This window comes from Eretmochelys imbricata, chromosome 28, assembly GCF_965152235.1.
Source record: "Eretmochelys imbricata isolate rEreImb1 chromosome 28, rEreImb1.hap1, whole genome shotgun sequence".
Lineage (NCBI taxonomy): Eukaryota > Metazoa > Chordata > Testudines > Cheloniidae > Eretmochelys > Eretmochelys imbricata.
The window spans coordinates 2,151,112-2,165,471 of NC_135599.1; the positions used below are offsets into that span (position 1 = coordinate 2,151,112).

General features: G+C 51.5%; 1 protein-coding gene across 3 annotated transcripts in view; it reads right to left on the reverse strand.

Annotated features, from left to right (window-relative positions):
• The window catches only part of LOC144258287 (uncharacterized), a 43,692-nt gene extending 29,617 nt beyond the window's left edge, over positions 1–14,075 (reverse strand). The window contains exon 1 of one of the 3 annotated variants that reach the window (XR_013344654.1): positions 13,841–14,075. Coding sequence is in view for 1 of the 3 variants with exons in the window: in XM_077806747.1 (XP_077662873.1) it covers positions 13,960–13,984 (25 nt within the window). In the remaining 2 variants the exon portion in view is untranslated. Of the gene's footprint in view, positions 1–10,551; positions 10,647–13,840 lie in introns of those variants that run through there. The other 2 variants (XR_013344655.1, XM_077806747.1) reach the window with 2 other exon arrangements.
• Between the last annotated feature and the right edge of the window lie 285 nt (positions 14,076–14,360).

A 14,360-nucleotide genomic window follows, 5' to 3' on the forward strand; every position in this document is an offset into this window, starting at 1 on the left:
GTTCTGGTCCTTATCTTCTTGCAGGAAAGACAATCTGTATGGCAATCCATGCACAAGCCCTGGCGACCTGGGTTCAGGGCTCACTTCAGTATATGGCTATCTCATGTTGTTACAGCCCCGACAGGAACATGTCCAGTAAAAATGTGAAGCAAGGGGAGGCAATGCCTGTTTCTCTCAGCAGGTAGCAGCACAGCCAGATCAGACTGCATCAGCAGTTCTCAAGAAATGTAAAGGGGATGGGGTGGGGAACAGGAGGGGGGATTAGATGCTTTCATTCCTTCTTACAATGAGATCCGTAGGTGGGGGAGGAGATTAGGGTGGTGTAGTGGTAGGGTGACCAGATGTCCTGTTTTTAAAGGGACAGTCCCGTATTTAAGTCTCCCTGCAGGTGTCCCGACTTTTCCTTAAAAATGGGCAAATAGTCCAGCATTTTCTGTCTTTCTTCCCCCCACCCCCCAGAGTACTGGTGGGTCCTGCTGCTGGCCAGATCTCTGCTCGCCGGCCACCAGCCGGCACTGGCTGCGCACTGCGGTGGCCGGTTTGTGCGGGCAGGTGCCAGGCGGCAGCCGGTTACATCTCACCTCTTCTGATCACCCATCAACCCTGTAAGTGCTCCCCTCTTGCTGTTCTCTCCCTGCTTTGCCCCTCTTCCTCGCCCCCCCCAGACCTGCTGCTCCTCCATATCCCCACTAGTGGGGCGCATACAGCTCCCAATGCTGTGCAGACAACCAGCCCCTGGTCAGAGTACTAAGCTCACCAACACCAGGCCCCTTCCTCTTCAGCCCGGGGCGCTGGCCAGGAGGAGCTGAGCCCTGCACTTGCCAAAGCCCTGCACAGTGTTGGCATGGGAAGCACCTCTGCCCCTCAGCTAAGCTCTGGAATGGGGGGCGGGGGAGAAGTGATTTCCAGCCTGTTCATGCCCTGAACCTGCAGGCTCCGCCGCAGCCCCTTAGGCAGGGGCTTAGCACCCTCTTCACTCGCCTCCTCCCACACTGCCCTGGCTCCTGACCCCAGGGAGCATGGGGCTGCTCTGTCCCCATGGCACCCTCCTCTGCTGAGCCACCTCTCTGGCCGGGTTCGCTGAACCCCCAGCAGTCAAGTTCCCAGGTGCACAAGGCATGCTTAGGGCTCAACCGCTTCCTGCCTGTGCTGGAGCTGGGGTGGGGAGGACAGGAGGCCGCTGGGTTATGTCAGTGCGGTGGCCAGCAGGAGCCTGGAGGCGTTAACTGCCTTTCCGCACTGTGTGGGCGAGAGGGGACAAGCTGCTTCCAGACACAGACAGGTGCGGGGAAGAGTTGAGCTCTGCAAAGGCACAGACCAGGTCATCCTCTGCGGCTGGGAGCAGCTCCTGTCCCTTCCCTCCCGCAGTGTGCCGAAAGGCTGCTGCTGGCCACATTCTGCTGTGAGCCTTGGCAGAAATCTGGGGAAGGTAGGGTATGTGACCCTGCGTGTCCCCTCACTTGTTGCCTCGGGAAGATGTGGTGCCGGGTACCAGGAGAGGCGGGTCAGTCCCAGGGGCCCAGCCAGGCATGGAGGGTGGAGAGCCCTGGTCAGGGAGGGTGGGGTTGGTCGGTCACCCCCCACATGAGGAAGTTATACAGGAGTGGGGGGGGGAAGAGTGTCACCCCTCCCTGTGTGAACCCTAAAGCCTCAAAGATAAGAAGGTAAATAAAAAGAATCCAATTACGCAGAATTTTTTTTAACGGGGGCTCAGTCAGCTTGATGTTAATTTGAACGTTTGTACTGCATAGTTCTGATTGATAGCCACTAAACTCGCTTGAATATGAGTAATTTTACTAGGTGTCCGGTATTCAGCATAGGTCAATATGGGCACCCAATGCAGTGGGGTTAAGCATTGTAGGGAGGGATGAAGTGAAACCTGTACAGCATTCTAAGCCCAGTTCTTAGAGAACATTTTATCCACATCACAAAAGCACTGCACTGTTTGCTGCAAATTGCTGGCCCTGTTGATGAGAGGGGTCCAGGCCTGGAGTATTCAAGGGTTGGAGGTCAGAGCAGAACTATATTGGCAGAGCTGTTTGAGGGGGCCTAAGACTGAAGTATGTGGTGTGTGCAGGCCAGGAGTGAAGAGATTTGGCTACTCTATTGATCCAGCTGGGAAGCTGTCTGCTGTAGGCTTGGCTCAAGCCAGCGATCATCATTTGTTTCCATGAGCACCCAGTTCCCCCGCAGGCTAACATGAAATGGAGGAAAGCCCCCAGTGATCCATTGGGCATGAGACTGATGAGCACAGTCCTTATGACACGCACAAGCCATCCTGTTCCTATACATCCCACCCTTCCTCTCTTTTCTTCATAACAACAGTCTTCAGATATGTAAAACGTTGTTATAAAGAAGAGGGTGATAAATTCTTCTTTAACCACTGAGGAGAGGACAGGACAGAAAGACCTTAAATTGAAGCAGGGGAGATTCAGGTTCGACATTAAAAAAACCTTCCTATCTGTAAGGATATCTAAGCACTGGAACAAATTATGAAGGGAGGTTGTGAAATCTCTGTCACTGGAGGTTTTTAAGAACAGGTTAGACCAGGGGTCGGCAACCTATGGCATGCATGCCAATTTTTGACGGCACGCTGCTGTCTGCCAGACTCCGGCGGACAGCAGCATGCCATTAAAAGCCCGGCCCGGCCCGCTCTTCCCCGCCCCCCCATGCACCGCTCTCTCCTTGCAGGGCAGGCAAGCTTCCCCCTCCCCCAGCCTTTCCCCCCAGCATGCTGGGTTCCTGCCCCTCCTCCTCTCCCTCCCTGCCGTGGCCCTTGGACGCGCTCTGCTCCAGGGAGCTTGCAGAAGGGGGTGGAATTGGCATATCCCCTCCAGTCCCCTGTCATGAGCTGCTCAGCGTAGGGGGCTCGGAGCACCCCCACAACCCCAGCCCACACCCCCTTCCCTGAACCCTCCTCCAGGGGCCGAATGGCTCAGCAGCAGTTCTGCGGAAAAGGACCTACGGGTGACAGCGGACGAGAAGCTGGATATGAGTCAGCAGTGTGCCCTTGTTGCCAAGAAGGCCAATGGCATTTTGGGATGTATAAGTAGGCGCATAGCGAGCAGATCGAGGGACGTGATCGTTCCCCTCTATTAGACATTGGTGAGGCCTCATCTGGAGTACTGTGTCCAGTTTTGGGCCCCACACTACAAGAAGGACGTGGATAAATTGGAGAGAGTCCAGCGAAGGGCAACAAAAATGATTAGGGGTCTGGAACACATGACTTATGAGGAGAGGCTGAGGGAGCTGGGATTGTTTAGTCTACGGAAGAGAAGAATGAGGGGGGATTTGATAGCTACTTTCAACTACCTGAAAGGGGGTTCCAAAGAGGATGGCTCTAGACTGTTCTCAATGGTAGCAGATGACAGAACGAGGAGTAATGGTCTCAAGTTGCAGTGGGGGAGGTTTAGATTGGATATTAGGAAAAACTTTTTCACAAAGAGGGTGGTGAAACACTGGAATGTGTTACCTAGGGAGGTGGTAGAATCTTCTTCTTTAGAGGTTTTTAAGGTCAGGCTTGACAAAGCCCTGGCTGGGATGATTTAACTGGGAATTGGTCCTGCTTCGAGCAGGGGGTTGGACTAGATGACACTTCTGGGGTCCCTTCCAACCCTGATATTCTATGATTCTATGATTCCTCACACATCCCCAGCCCCCTGCCCTGAACCCTCCACACCCCCCAGCACTCTGCTCTCACCCCAGCACCTCAACACACCCCCAGCCCTCTGCCCTGACCCCTGAACCCTCCTCACACACACCCAGCCCTCTGCCCTCACCCCAGCACCTCAACACACCCCCAGCCCTCTGCCCTGACTCCTGAGCCCTCCTCACACACCCCCAGCCCTCTGCCCTGAACCCTCCACACCCCCCAGCACTTTGCCCTGACCCCTGCACCCCCTCACACACTCCCAGCCCCGTGCCCTGACCCCTGTCCCGCTCCCCAAACCCCAGCCCTGACTTTGGCACCCCCCACACATACCCAGCCCCCTGCCCTGACTCCTGCACACTCCTCACACACCCCAGCCCCCTGCCCTGACTCCTGCACCCCCACACATACCCAGCCCCCCCACACACCATGCCCTGACTCTTGCACCCTCCACATCCCCACCCCACCCCTCGCACCAAATGGGAGCTCCTGCACAACCCCCCGCCCACACACACATTCCCACCTGCACCCCTCGCACCAAATGGGAGCTGTCCGGGTAAGCACTCCACACCCAAACCTCCTGCCCCAACCCTGAGCCCCCTCCCTCATTCTAACTCCTGGCCAGACCCTACACCCCAACCCCCAGCCTGATCCTTCACCCCCAGCCCTGTTCTCAGCATACTCCCACCCTCAGCTCAGTGCAGAGAGAGGAGAATGGCTAGAACCAGGGAGAAGGTAGGTACCCACTCTATGTGGACAGGGCCACGACCCCGGGCCGGCGGCGAGCTGGGAGGGGCTGACGGCCGGGGCCCTGGCCGGCAGGGGACGGAGGACGGAGCCCCGGACCGACAGCGGGCTGGGTGGGAGCAGGCTGGGCCTCTCGGCCCGCTGCTGGTCTGGGGTCCCGGCCTCTGACCCCGCTCAGCCCACTGCCGGTCTGGGGTTCTGGCTGCCAGCCCCTTGCCGGACGGGGTCCTGGCTGCGGGTCCCACTTAGCCCGCTGCCGGCCTGGGTGAACGGAACCCTGGGCCAGCAGCGGGCTGGCGGTGTAAGATGAGCATTTTAATTTAATTTTAAATGAAGCTTCTTAAACGTTTTGAAAACCCTTGTTACGTGTGACAATAGTTTAGTTATATAATATATAGACTTAGAGAGAGACAGTCTAAAAAACGTTAAAATGTATTTTTGGCACGCGAAATCTTAAATTAAAGTGAATAAACGAAGACTCGGCACACCACTTCTGAAAGGTTGCCAACCCCTGGGTTAGACAAACACCTGTCAGGGATGGCCTATAATAGAAAATACTTAGTCCTGCCTCAGTGCCGGGGACTGGACTAGATGACCTATTGAGGTCCCTTCCAGCCCTACATTTCTATGATTCTATGATTCTGTCAGGACTGGAGCAGGAGTTAACAGGAGAGACCTACTCTACTCCAAGGGGGGAAACACTGGGAAGGGAACAGTTTGTGGAGCATCTCCAGCCCCAAGGTGAGGGCTGGCAGCATTCAGGGCTCTGGCCTTCACTGAGGGAGGGTGGGGATCTCCGGAGCTCAAAGGGGGAGCAGGCTGAAACTTGCGCTGAGACCCAGTAAACTCAGAACGTGACTGAGATGCTCCCAGGGCTCCCAGAAGTAAGAGAGGCCCATATCCTGATGGGATCTGTCCACAGTTCCCCCATCCCCCCACACACACTTTCTTTTCTTTCATTCCTTTATTTACTCTTGTTTGCTGACAGTCAGTTCTTTTGCGGTTTCACCTGGTACCCAAGAGAGGAAGAAAGTGCCCTGAGGTCTCAGCCAGAGGATGGAGCCCTGATGCACTAGAAGGACATGCCCCTGTAGCACCCCTGGGGCAGGGGGCAATTGGACTCTCTGCACCCCAGAAGGCCTGAGGCCCAGCACTTTGGCATCAGTTTGATGGGCTGGATGGCCTCTCACTGGGGGCTGGCAGAAGCCTGGCACATGGAGTAGATACGGGGTGTCCTGGGGAGCAGGAAGCAGGACAGCATCCCAGACAGCACACCAAGAAGGGAAATGGAGAGGGACGAGGGGGCACTGCAGTGAACTCAGCCCCCGTCCTGAAGGCCATTGGCAGAAAGTTGTTCTCTCCCTGGCCTACGGGGGTCAGACAGTGACACAGAGATCCCTTGGCAAAGGGTCACTTGGTCTTTGCCAGCAGCTCTCACCTGAGACCTGACAAACCCATCACACCAAACATCTCTTGGGAGGGTATTTATCCATAGGGGAGAGCATGTGAGGCTGTAACAAAGGCTGGGTCACTGGAAGAGGGGGAGTCCAGGGCGTCTGTCCCAGGACTGCCAAGCTGGACTTGGCTGAAAGTCACTGATTTTTGTGATAGCAAGCTCTGTTCTACGCTGTGTTCCTGTCGCCTAATAAACCTTTTACCGGCTGGCTGAGAGTCAGGTCTGACTGCAGAGTTGGGGTGTAGGGCCCTCTGGCTTCCCCAGGAGCCCCGTCCGGGCGGACTCGCTGCAGGAAGCACACACTGTGGAAAGGGATGCTGAATGCTCTGAGGTCAGACCCAGGAAGGTCGAAGCTGTGGAAGCTTCTGCCCTGGAAACAGTATGCTCAGAGAGAGGAGGCTCCCCCAGAGTCCTGACTGGCTTCATACAGAGTAGTTCCAGAGGACTGACCCAGTGACTCCGTGACAGAGGCATCTACAAAAAGCTCGTAACTGGTCAAGACTCACAATGACTGAGAGATCAACGAATGGGGCGTATGTAAGGAACAAAGCATTTATATTGAAAATCAACTTTATGGACTTGGAATGGAAATCAATCACCAAGAGGTAATGGGCCCCAGAATTGGCCCATCCACCCAAGAGGGAGTCATCACCAATGTTCCCTCTAATTTGTTCCATCCATGTGCGGAATGAATTTTGTTATGTGCTCCACCAATATTGAGGTAATGTGTGGATGTGAGCCACCAGTTCAAACAAAAATCCTAGATATAAATATATTTTTAAACAGTTCATAGGTATGGAAGAAGAAGAAAGAATATTAAAACAAGGGACAAAATGTGGCCTACTGAAAACAGCTATAGAAATAAAACACAGTCATGGGCATTAAGCAAAAGCATAAAAAACATGCACCAGAGGCCCAATTTAATAACCTCCTCCTACCATAGACCACAAAATCTTCAGGGAAAGCTGCTCTCAAAAAATGAAGCATCTGCCAAAACACTAGCATGCTACCGACTTTTGCAGTTCACAAAACTATCTCTCTTGCATGCATATTATCTGCACACACAGCCCAGCTTTAAGATGCTAAACAAATTTATGAGTCAACTAGAAATCATAGAATCATAGAATCATAGAATATCAGGGTTGGAAGGGACCCCTGAAGGTCATCTAGTCCAACCCCCTGCTCGAAGCAGGACCAATTCCCAGTTAAATTATGCATAAATAGTCATGCTCTCATCGCAAATATTAATACAATATTTTCTGATACTGGAAAGGAGAGTAAAAGGTATTCACTCAGGCTTATACCATCTGTGGGATGTCAATTCTTAATTTGATGAATACATCACACACTGAGAACAGTAAAAAGAAGTAATAAAGCAACACAGACAGCAAACAAAACCACAAACAAACAAGTGACAACACTGAAAATATGAAGGGAAGTAAAACATCAACTGGCTGGTGATGGGTATTTTAAATGAGTGTCCAGGACCCACGCTGTGCAAGTGCAACAGAGCCCTGCAGAAACAGGCAAAGTTCTCCTGTCTTCACATTGTGTGTGTGTCACCAACTCAAAAACTGAAGAGTAGAAGCCCTGAAGCACACTGAAGCAGGGATCTGTCGGCAAACTCCAAAGCCATGTGTCAAAGAGCTTGCAATAAGGTCTTCATCCTACAAAACTCCTAACACCACACCTAGTGCTTCCTACTTCTGAGTCAATGGGAGTACTCTGAAGATCCGGAACTATACCAGATAGCAAAGATCTGGCCTTAATGGTTTCCAATACCTCTCCCCAAACAAATTCTAAAACGTAATGCAAATAACTTTTCTGGAATCCAACTCTAATTGAAGGACCAAACAAATAAACAGCACCCATTGTCAAGTTCTTCCAGTTTTAACTATTTACCATGTATCGATTAGTAAACATAGGATTTTTTTAAAAAATCATTAAGATCACAGTTTTCAGATACCTACAACACTCCAAAAGAATTATGTTGTTAAAAGAATCCTTGTCTTTCTTACCTTAAGCCATTAACACCCATGTAAACTTTGTTTGAAATGTAACCATGCCAATGTCATGAGCTAGGCCTAGCCACATGCTTTTGCGCCAATATTCATTCACTAAAGCCCCAATCCTGCAAACGCCTATGCATGGATGCCCTCCAGAGGCATAACTGTTTGCAGGATCAGTATCTAAGAGAGAGTAAATAGCAAGAAACCAGCTTCTTAAAGCCACAACAATCAAAATAAAATCACAGATGTATTTCTTTTAACCTTGGATTGCTGTAATTTATCATCAGATCACTACAACAGAAAGATCAAAGTGTTTTTTCAGTTTGTTCAGTGTGTGGACTTGACAGCAGTTTAGAGCCTGATCCTGCACTTATGAAGACCTCACTGCAACCTAATCTGCAGTCTGCACTCTTTAAAAATACTCATATAACCTCCTCAGAACTCTAGGAAGAGGAGAGATTAATTACACATATCTACAAAAGCAGCCCAAATGCTTTACAATAAAAAAAGCACCAACATAAGTCAGATTCTGCATTAAGATCTGCTAATGCAGAATCCCTCAGCACTCTTTACCTCTCTGCTCTGGATCTGTCTCCCTCCAGTCAAATTAAATCTTTTCCCAGTCTTTCTAACATCTCCTAGCAGATGTCCACCAGCTGTCAACAGAAACTCAACATCGCCAAAAGCAAGGTCTTAATCTTTCCCTGCTAATACTAGGTGAAAAATATTTTGGTTTAGAACCGCAGAGGATTCACTCTTTTGTGTTTGCTCTATAATTCTAAACAGTGGAAAATAGCGGGGGTGCCACATTATTCCTTCCCCATCAGATTATTCCTGGGATATTTCAGATCTTGTAATTATACCAATAATCAGGTGGTAATTAATACCAGCTCCTCACCCCAGACTCATAGTTACCTTAACAACAAGTAAAGGAAAGATGTGCTTGGATTGACCTTGCTCTGATGCATTAATCGGACAATGGAGTTTCCCCAGCACCCCACCTCCCATGTAGCCACATCCCCCGCATGCTCCAAAATGCTAGCAACCCGCCCAAAATCTTGGCACCCCAAACCCCCGTGCAGCCTGCTCCCCCAGCCCAGCCTGGGGCTGGGGAAGCCTCCTGTCTCTCCCTGGCACCGGCAGCCCAACCGGGGCTGCTGAGAGTCCAAATCTCTCCTCTCCCTGCCACTGCAGCCCGGCTGGAAGTTGGGACACCTTAAACTCCCAACCCCCACATCACCTCACTCACCCCCTATTCCCCCCACCTACCCCTATTTCCCCCATCACCTCACCTTCTTCCGCATCCTCTCCACGGTCCAGAAGGCACCTAATTAGTGGAGCCACATTTGTGCAGCTCCACTTATTAGGTATGCAGCCCTTCATTCCCATGTGCGCGGCCGCCCAGGTGCAGACTTTAGAGGGAACTATGGTCGTCACTCCTCCCTAGTCAGCTGGTAAGGTAACGCAACGCTCAAGAGACCAGCCTTGCTCTCTCCCAAACTATCAATGGAAAACCATCGGGGCACCACCAAACACCTGAAACCGGGCTGGGCAGGGGAAGATGGTGAAGCTGAAGGTAACAAAAATTTAATCATCTGAAATCCAAAATATGAATAATTTAAAGGCACATGTTACACGTGTATGGGGTGGAAGGGCAGGCCAGAGTGTATAGGGGAGGGGGCCTGTTTGGAGGAGGGGCAGAGCTAGGGCATGGCTGGAGCAGGGAGCCCATCTGGAAGAAGCAGTGAGGGCCCAGCTCAGTGTGCAGCTCAGGCTACATCACCAAGGTGGCATGCGCCATACCTTACACTGCTGCCTGTAATACATGTGTGAAGTAGCCTAGGACAGGAGACAGCTACTGGCTCCTACAGAGCTAAGAGAGGGCTGGAGGCGATGGACAAGAAGGGGAGGCCGAGCTAGAACTGGTGGCAGCAGGAGGAGGTGGCAGAGAGAGAGACACATTTGAAACCATGACTGTTATTCCCATTCCACCTTAACAAAAGGTATGGGGGAGGAGGCGGGGAGAGCAGCACTTCAGAATCACCCAGCACCTATGTGGAGAGAGCACTGGACAGAGACTATTCCTGGCTGCCACAGGCCTGCTGGGTGACCTTGGGTAAGTCATTGCACTTCTCTGTGCATCTGATTGCAAACTTGTGTGAAACCCACAACTGCCTATAGGGTTGCTAACTCCTCCAGTCAACATTGCTCTGCGCAAAAAGCTAGGAAATTCACTAACAAAAAAACTTAATGAATGCAGGATTTAAAGTTGCCCAGAGCTGTTTGGTGCCCCTCCAAAAGAGAGATCAGCAAAACTCAAACTTGTAATAATCAGGAAATGCAGAGATAAGGTACTCACCAATGTAACCCTAAATCTGAGTGACGTGAACAATGACCCAATACTCCCAAAACACACCTATGCAAACCCAACCATTGCTGTTAGGGCCTATCACTAAAGTACGAGGGAAAACAACAACCATGGCTCAGAATCAAGCCCCTAATCTATGCTAAGATGGAATTTGGTTTTAGGTGAGCTGCGCTGTACAGGCCTGGGCCCATGAAACCCCGCTGGAGCTCTCACTGAGCATGCACAGTAACAGCTGCTGAAACTGGAAAAACGCTAGTGTAGTGCCCATCTTTAAAAAAGGGAAAAGAGAGGATCTGGGGAACTGCAGGCCAGTCAGCCTCACCTCAGTCCCCGGAAAAATCATGGAGCAGGTCGTCAAGGAATCAATTCTGAAGCACTTAGAGGAGATGAAAGTGATCAGGAACAGTCAGCATGGATTCACCAAGGGAAGGTCATGCCTGACTAATCTAATCGCCTTCTATGATGAGATAACTGGCTCTGTGGATGAGGGGAAAGAAGTGGATGTGTTATTCCCTGACTTTAGCAAAGCTTTTCATACGGTCTCCCACAGTATTCTTGCCAGCAAGTTAAAGAAGCATGGGCTGGATGAATGCACTATAAGGTGGATGGAAAGCTGGCTAGATCGTCAGGCTCAATGGGTAGAGATGAGTGGCTCCATGTCTAGTTGGCAGCCGGTATCAAGTGGAGTGCCCCAAGGGTCAGTCCTGGGACTGGTTTTGTTCAATATCTTCATAAATGATCTGGAGGATGGTGTGGATTGAAAACTCTCAGCAAGTTTGCAGATGACACTAAACTGGGAGGAGAGGTAGATACGCTGGAGGGTAGGGATAGGATACAGAGGGACCTAGACAAATTGGAGGATTGGGCCAAAAGAAATCTGATGAGGTTCAACAAGCTCAAGTGCAGAGTCCTGCACTTAGGACAGAAGAATCCCATGCACCGCTACAGACTAGAGACCGAATGGCTAGGCAGCAATTCTGCAGAAAAGGACCTAGGGGTGACAGTGGACAAGAAGCTGGATATGAGTCAACAGTGTGCCCTGGTTGCCAAGAAGGCCAATGGCATTTTGGGCTGTATAAGTAGAGGCATTGATAGCAGATCAAGATGCGTGATCATTCCCCTCTGTTCAACATTGGTGAGACCTCATCTGGAGTACGGTGTCCAATTTTGGGCCCCACACTAGAAGAAGGAGTGGAAAAATTGGAAAGAGTCCAGCGGAGGGCAACAAAAATGATTAGGGGACTGAAACACATGACTCATGAGGAGAGGCTGAGGGAACTGGGATTGTTTAGTCTGCCGAAGAGAAGACTGAGGAGGGATTTGATAGCTGCTTTCAACTACCTGAAAGGGGGTTCCAAAGAGGATGGATCTAGACTGTTCTCAGTGGTAGAAGATGACAGGACAAGGAGTAATGGTCTCAAGTTGCAGTGTGGGAGGTTTAGGTTGGATATAAGGAAAACTTTTTCACTCGGAGGGTGGTGAAACACTAGAATGCGTTACCTAGGGAGGTGGTGGAATCTCCTTCCTTAGATATTTTTAAGGTCAGGCTTGACAAAGCCCTGGCTGGGATGATTTAGTTGGGGATTGGTCCTGCTTTGAGCAGGGGGTTGGACTAGATGACCTCCTGAGGTCCCCTCCAACCCTGATATTCTATGGTTCTCTGATCAGAAGGTGACACTCTGACACATGAGCAGAGACACAAGGGGGAGGGTGGAAGATGAGGTAACATGGAGGTTACCAGGGTTGAACATGGCCCTACAGAGTGTGGTGAGAAAACTCCCTCTCAGCCTCTCCTCTCTTCCACCTCCCAGAGTCAGTAACTCTGATAAATCGTTCCCTGAAATCTAAATACCCCCAGTACGTGAGACAGTGATTAAAGCAGGTGCTTTAGGGACTGCAGCGCCAACCCCCTGCCTGGACAAGGGGGATGAAAAACTGCAGTAGAAAGGGGTTAGGCTGGGAGAGGGCACAGCTGATGTGGGACTGGGAGCTGAATTGACCAGGAAGCCAGAACTCATGGGGCGTTGGGACAAGAAGTCAACAGGACTGGGTAGAGGCACTTCTGTGTATTTTCCCCAGTAACCATTCTACCATTTACTTAATTTAGAAACTTTTCATTCACAATTAAACACATTGGAGCTAAGCTGTGTTGATGCATTTCCACTTACAGTGGTACAGGTTTAACTAGGTGCTTAATCAGATGCTTATGCAACACAAATCAGTCAATAATTAGTGGGCTTTCATGAATTAACTTGACTGTGCGCTGTGCATTGCTTTTAAAAAAAGATGGTGTGAGCAAGTGTCAAAATTTCAGGCATTAAGAAACGGAAATTAGTGTCAGTTCATTTCTCATGCGTTTATCTCATAATTTTAATTTCAGTATAGAATCAGTATTAATACCATGTTGTTTTAATAGCATTAGGGTTTACATGTATAATGTTCGCAAGATTTCATTGGATATTGACCTTTTATTTTGACATTACTAAATACAATCTAGCATACCACTCCTGAAAGACTGCAAGCCCTGGCCGGTGGCATGCTCCCTAGACAGCAAAGACGTGATAAGCCCTTTCGCCCTAAAAAGTGCTTTTGGCTCTTTGACATTGCTTTATCCATCCTACCAGAAAATGCTATAAGTAACCAGGTACTTACAGCATAGAATCATAGAATATCAGGGTTGGAAGGGACCTCAGGAGGTCATCTAGTCCAACCCCCTGCTCAAAGCAGGACCAATCCCCAATTAAATCATCCCAGCCAGGGCTTTGTCAAGCCTGACCTTAAAAACTTCTAAGGAAGGAGATTCTACCACCTCCCTAGGTAACCCATTCCAGTGTTTTACCACCCTCCTAGTAAAAAAGTTTTTCCTAATATCCAACCTAAACCTCCCCCACTGCAACTTGACACCATTACGCCTTGTCCTGTCATCTTCTACCACTGAGAATAGTCTAGAACCATCCTCTTTGGAACCACCTCTCAGTTAGTTGAAAGCAGCTATCAAATCCCCCCTCATTCTTCTCTTCTGCAGACTAAACAATCCCAGCTCCCTCAGCCTCTCCTCATAAGTCATCCGTTCCAGACCCCTAATCATTTTTGTTGCCCTTCGCTGAACTCTCTCCAATTTATCCACATCCTTCTTGTAGTGTAGGGCCCAAAACTGGACACAGTACTCTAGATGAGGCCTCACCAATGTCGAATAGAGGGGAACGATCACGTCCCTCGATCTGCTCGCTATGCCCCTACTTATACATCCCAAAATGCCATTGGCCTTCTTGGCAACAAGGGCACACTGCTGGCTCATATCCAGCTTCTCATCCACTGTCACCCCTAGGTCCTTTTCCGCAGAACTGCTGCTGAGCCATTCGGTCCCTAGTCTGTAGCTGTGGATCTCAGCCCCCCCTTTCCCTCCCCGCCCCTCGGGGGGCCCCGGCCCTTCTCTCCCCCCCCCTCCGGCCATGTCCGGGCTGCGCCGACATTTTCCCTCCGCCCCTTTCCCCAGGTCTCCCCCCCCGCCCGGCCGCCCCCGCCCGCAAGGACCCCGAGGGTCTGGTCCCCACCACCCCGCCGGACAGTGGGGCAGAGTCACCGCCCGGCCCCGGGGCTCGCTCCGGTACCTGGAGGCTGCAGCTCCGCGAGGGGGCGGGCGGAGCCCGGGGCTGCCGGATCCTAAAGCCGGGGGGACCCCACGTGCCCGGCGCCCTGGGAAATGCAGCCTGTGTGAGGTCAACCCCACCGCCGCCCGATGTGCGCGTGCGCATGCGCAGAGCCGGGAAGCACGACGGGGTAGAGACAAGCGCTCCAGCGGCACGAATCCCTCCTCCGCCTCCGGGAGAGGCTCCAACGGCCCCGCACGAGCCAAGCAGAGCCACAGCGCCGCGCGCGTTTGGAGCCCGCCTCTTTAGCCCCTCCGCCGGACGTCACTTCCGCTGCCGGGAGAGTCAGGAACTACATCTCCCAGCGTGCCCCGGGGGGCGCTTCCGTCCTCCTTAGAGCAGGTTAGGGAGGGTCCCAGAGTCAGCCTGACTCTCCCCAAGTCTCTCATCCCCTCCCCCCCGCGCAGACGCCCCCGACCGACGCCCCTCCCCCACCCGGCGCCTTTCAGACCCACGCGCCCCGAGCCCCCCGGCGCCTTCC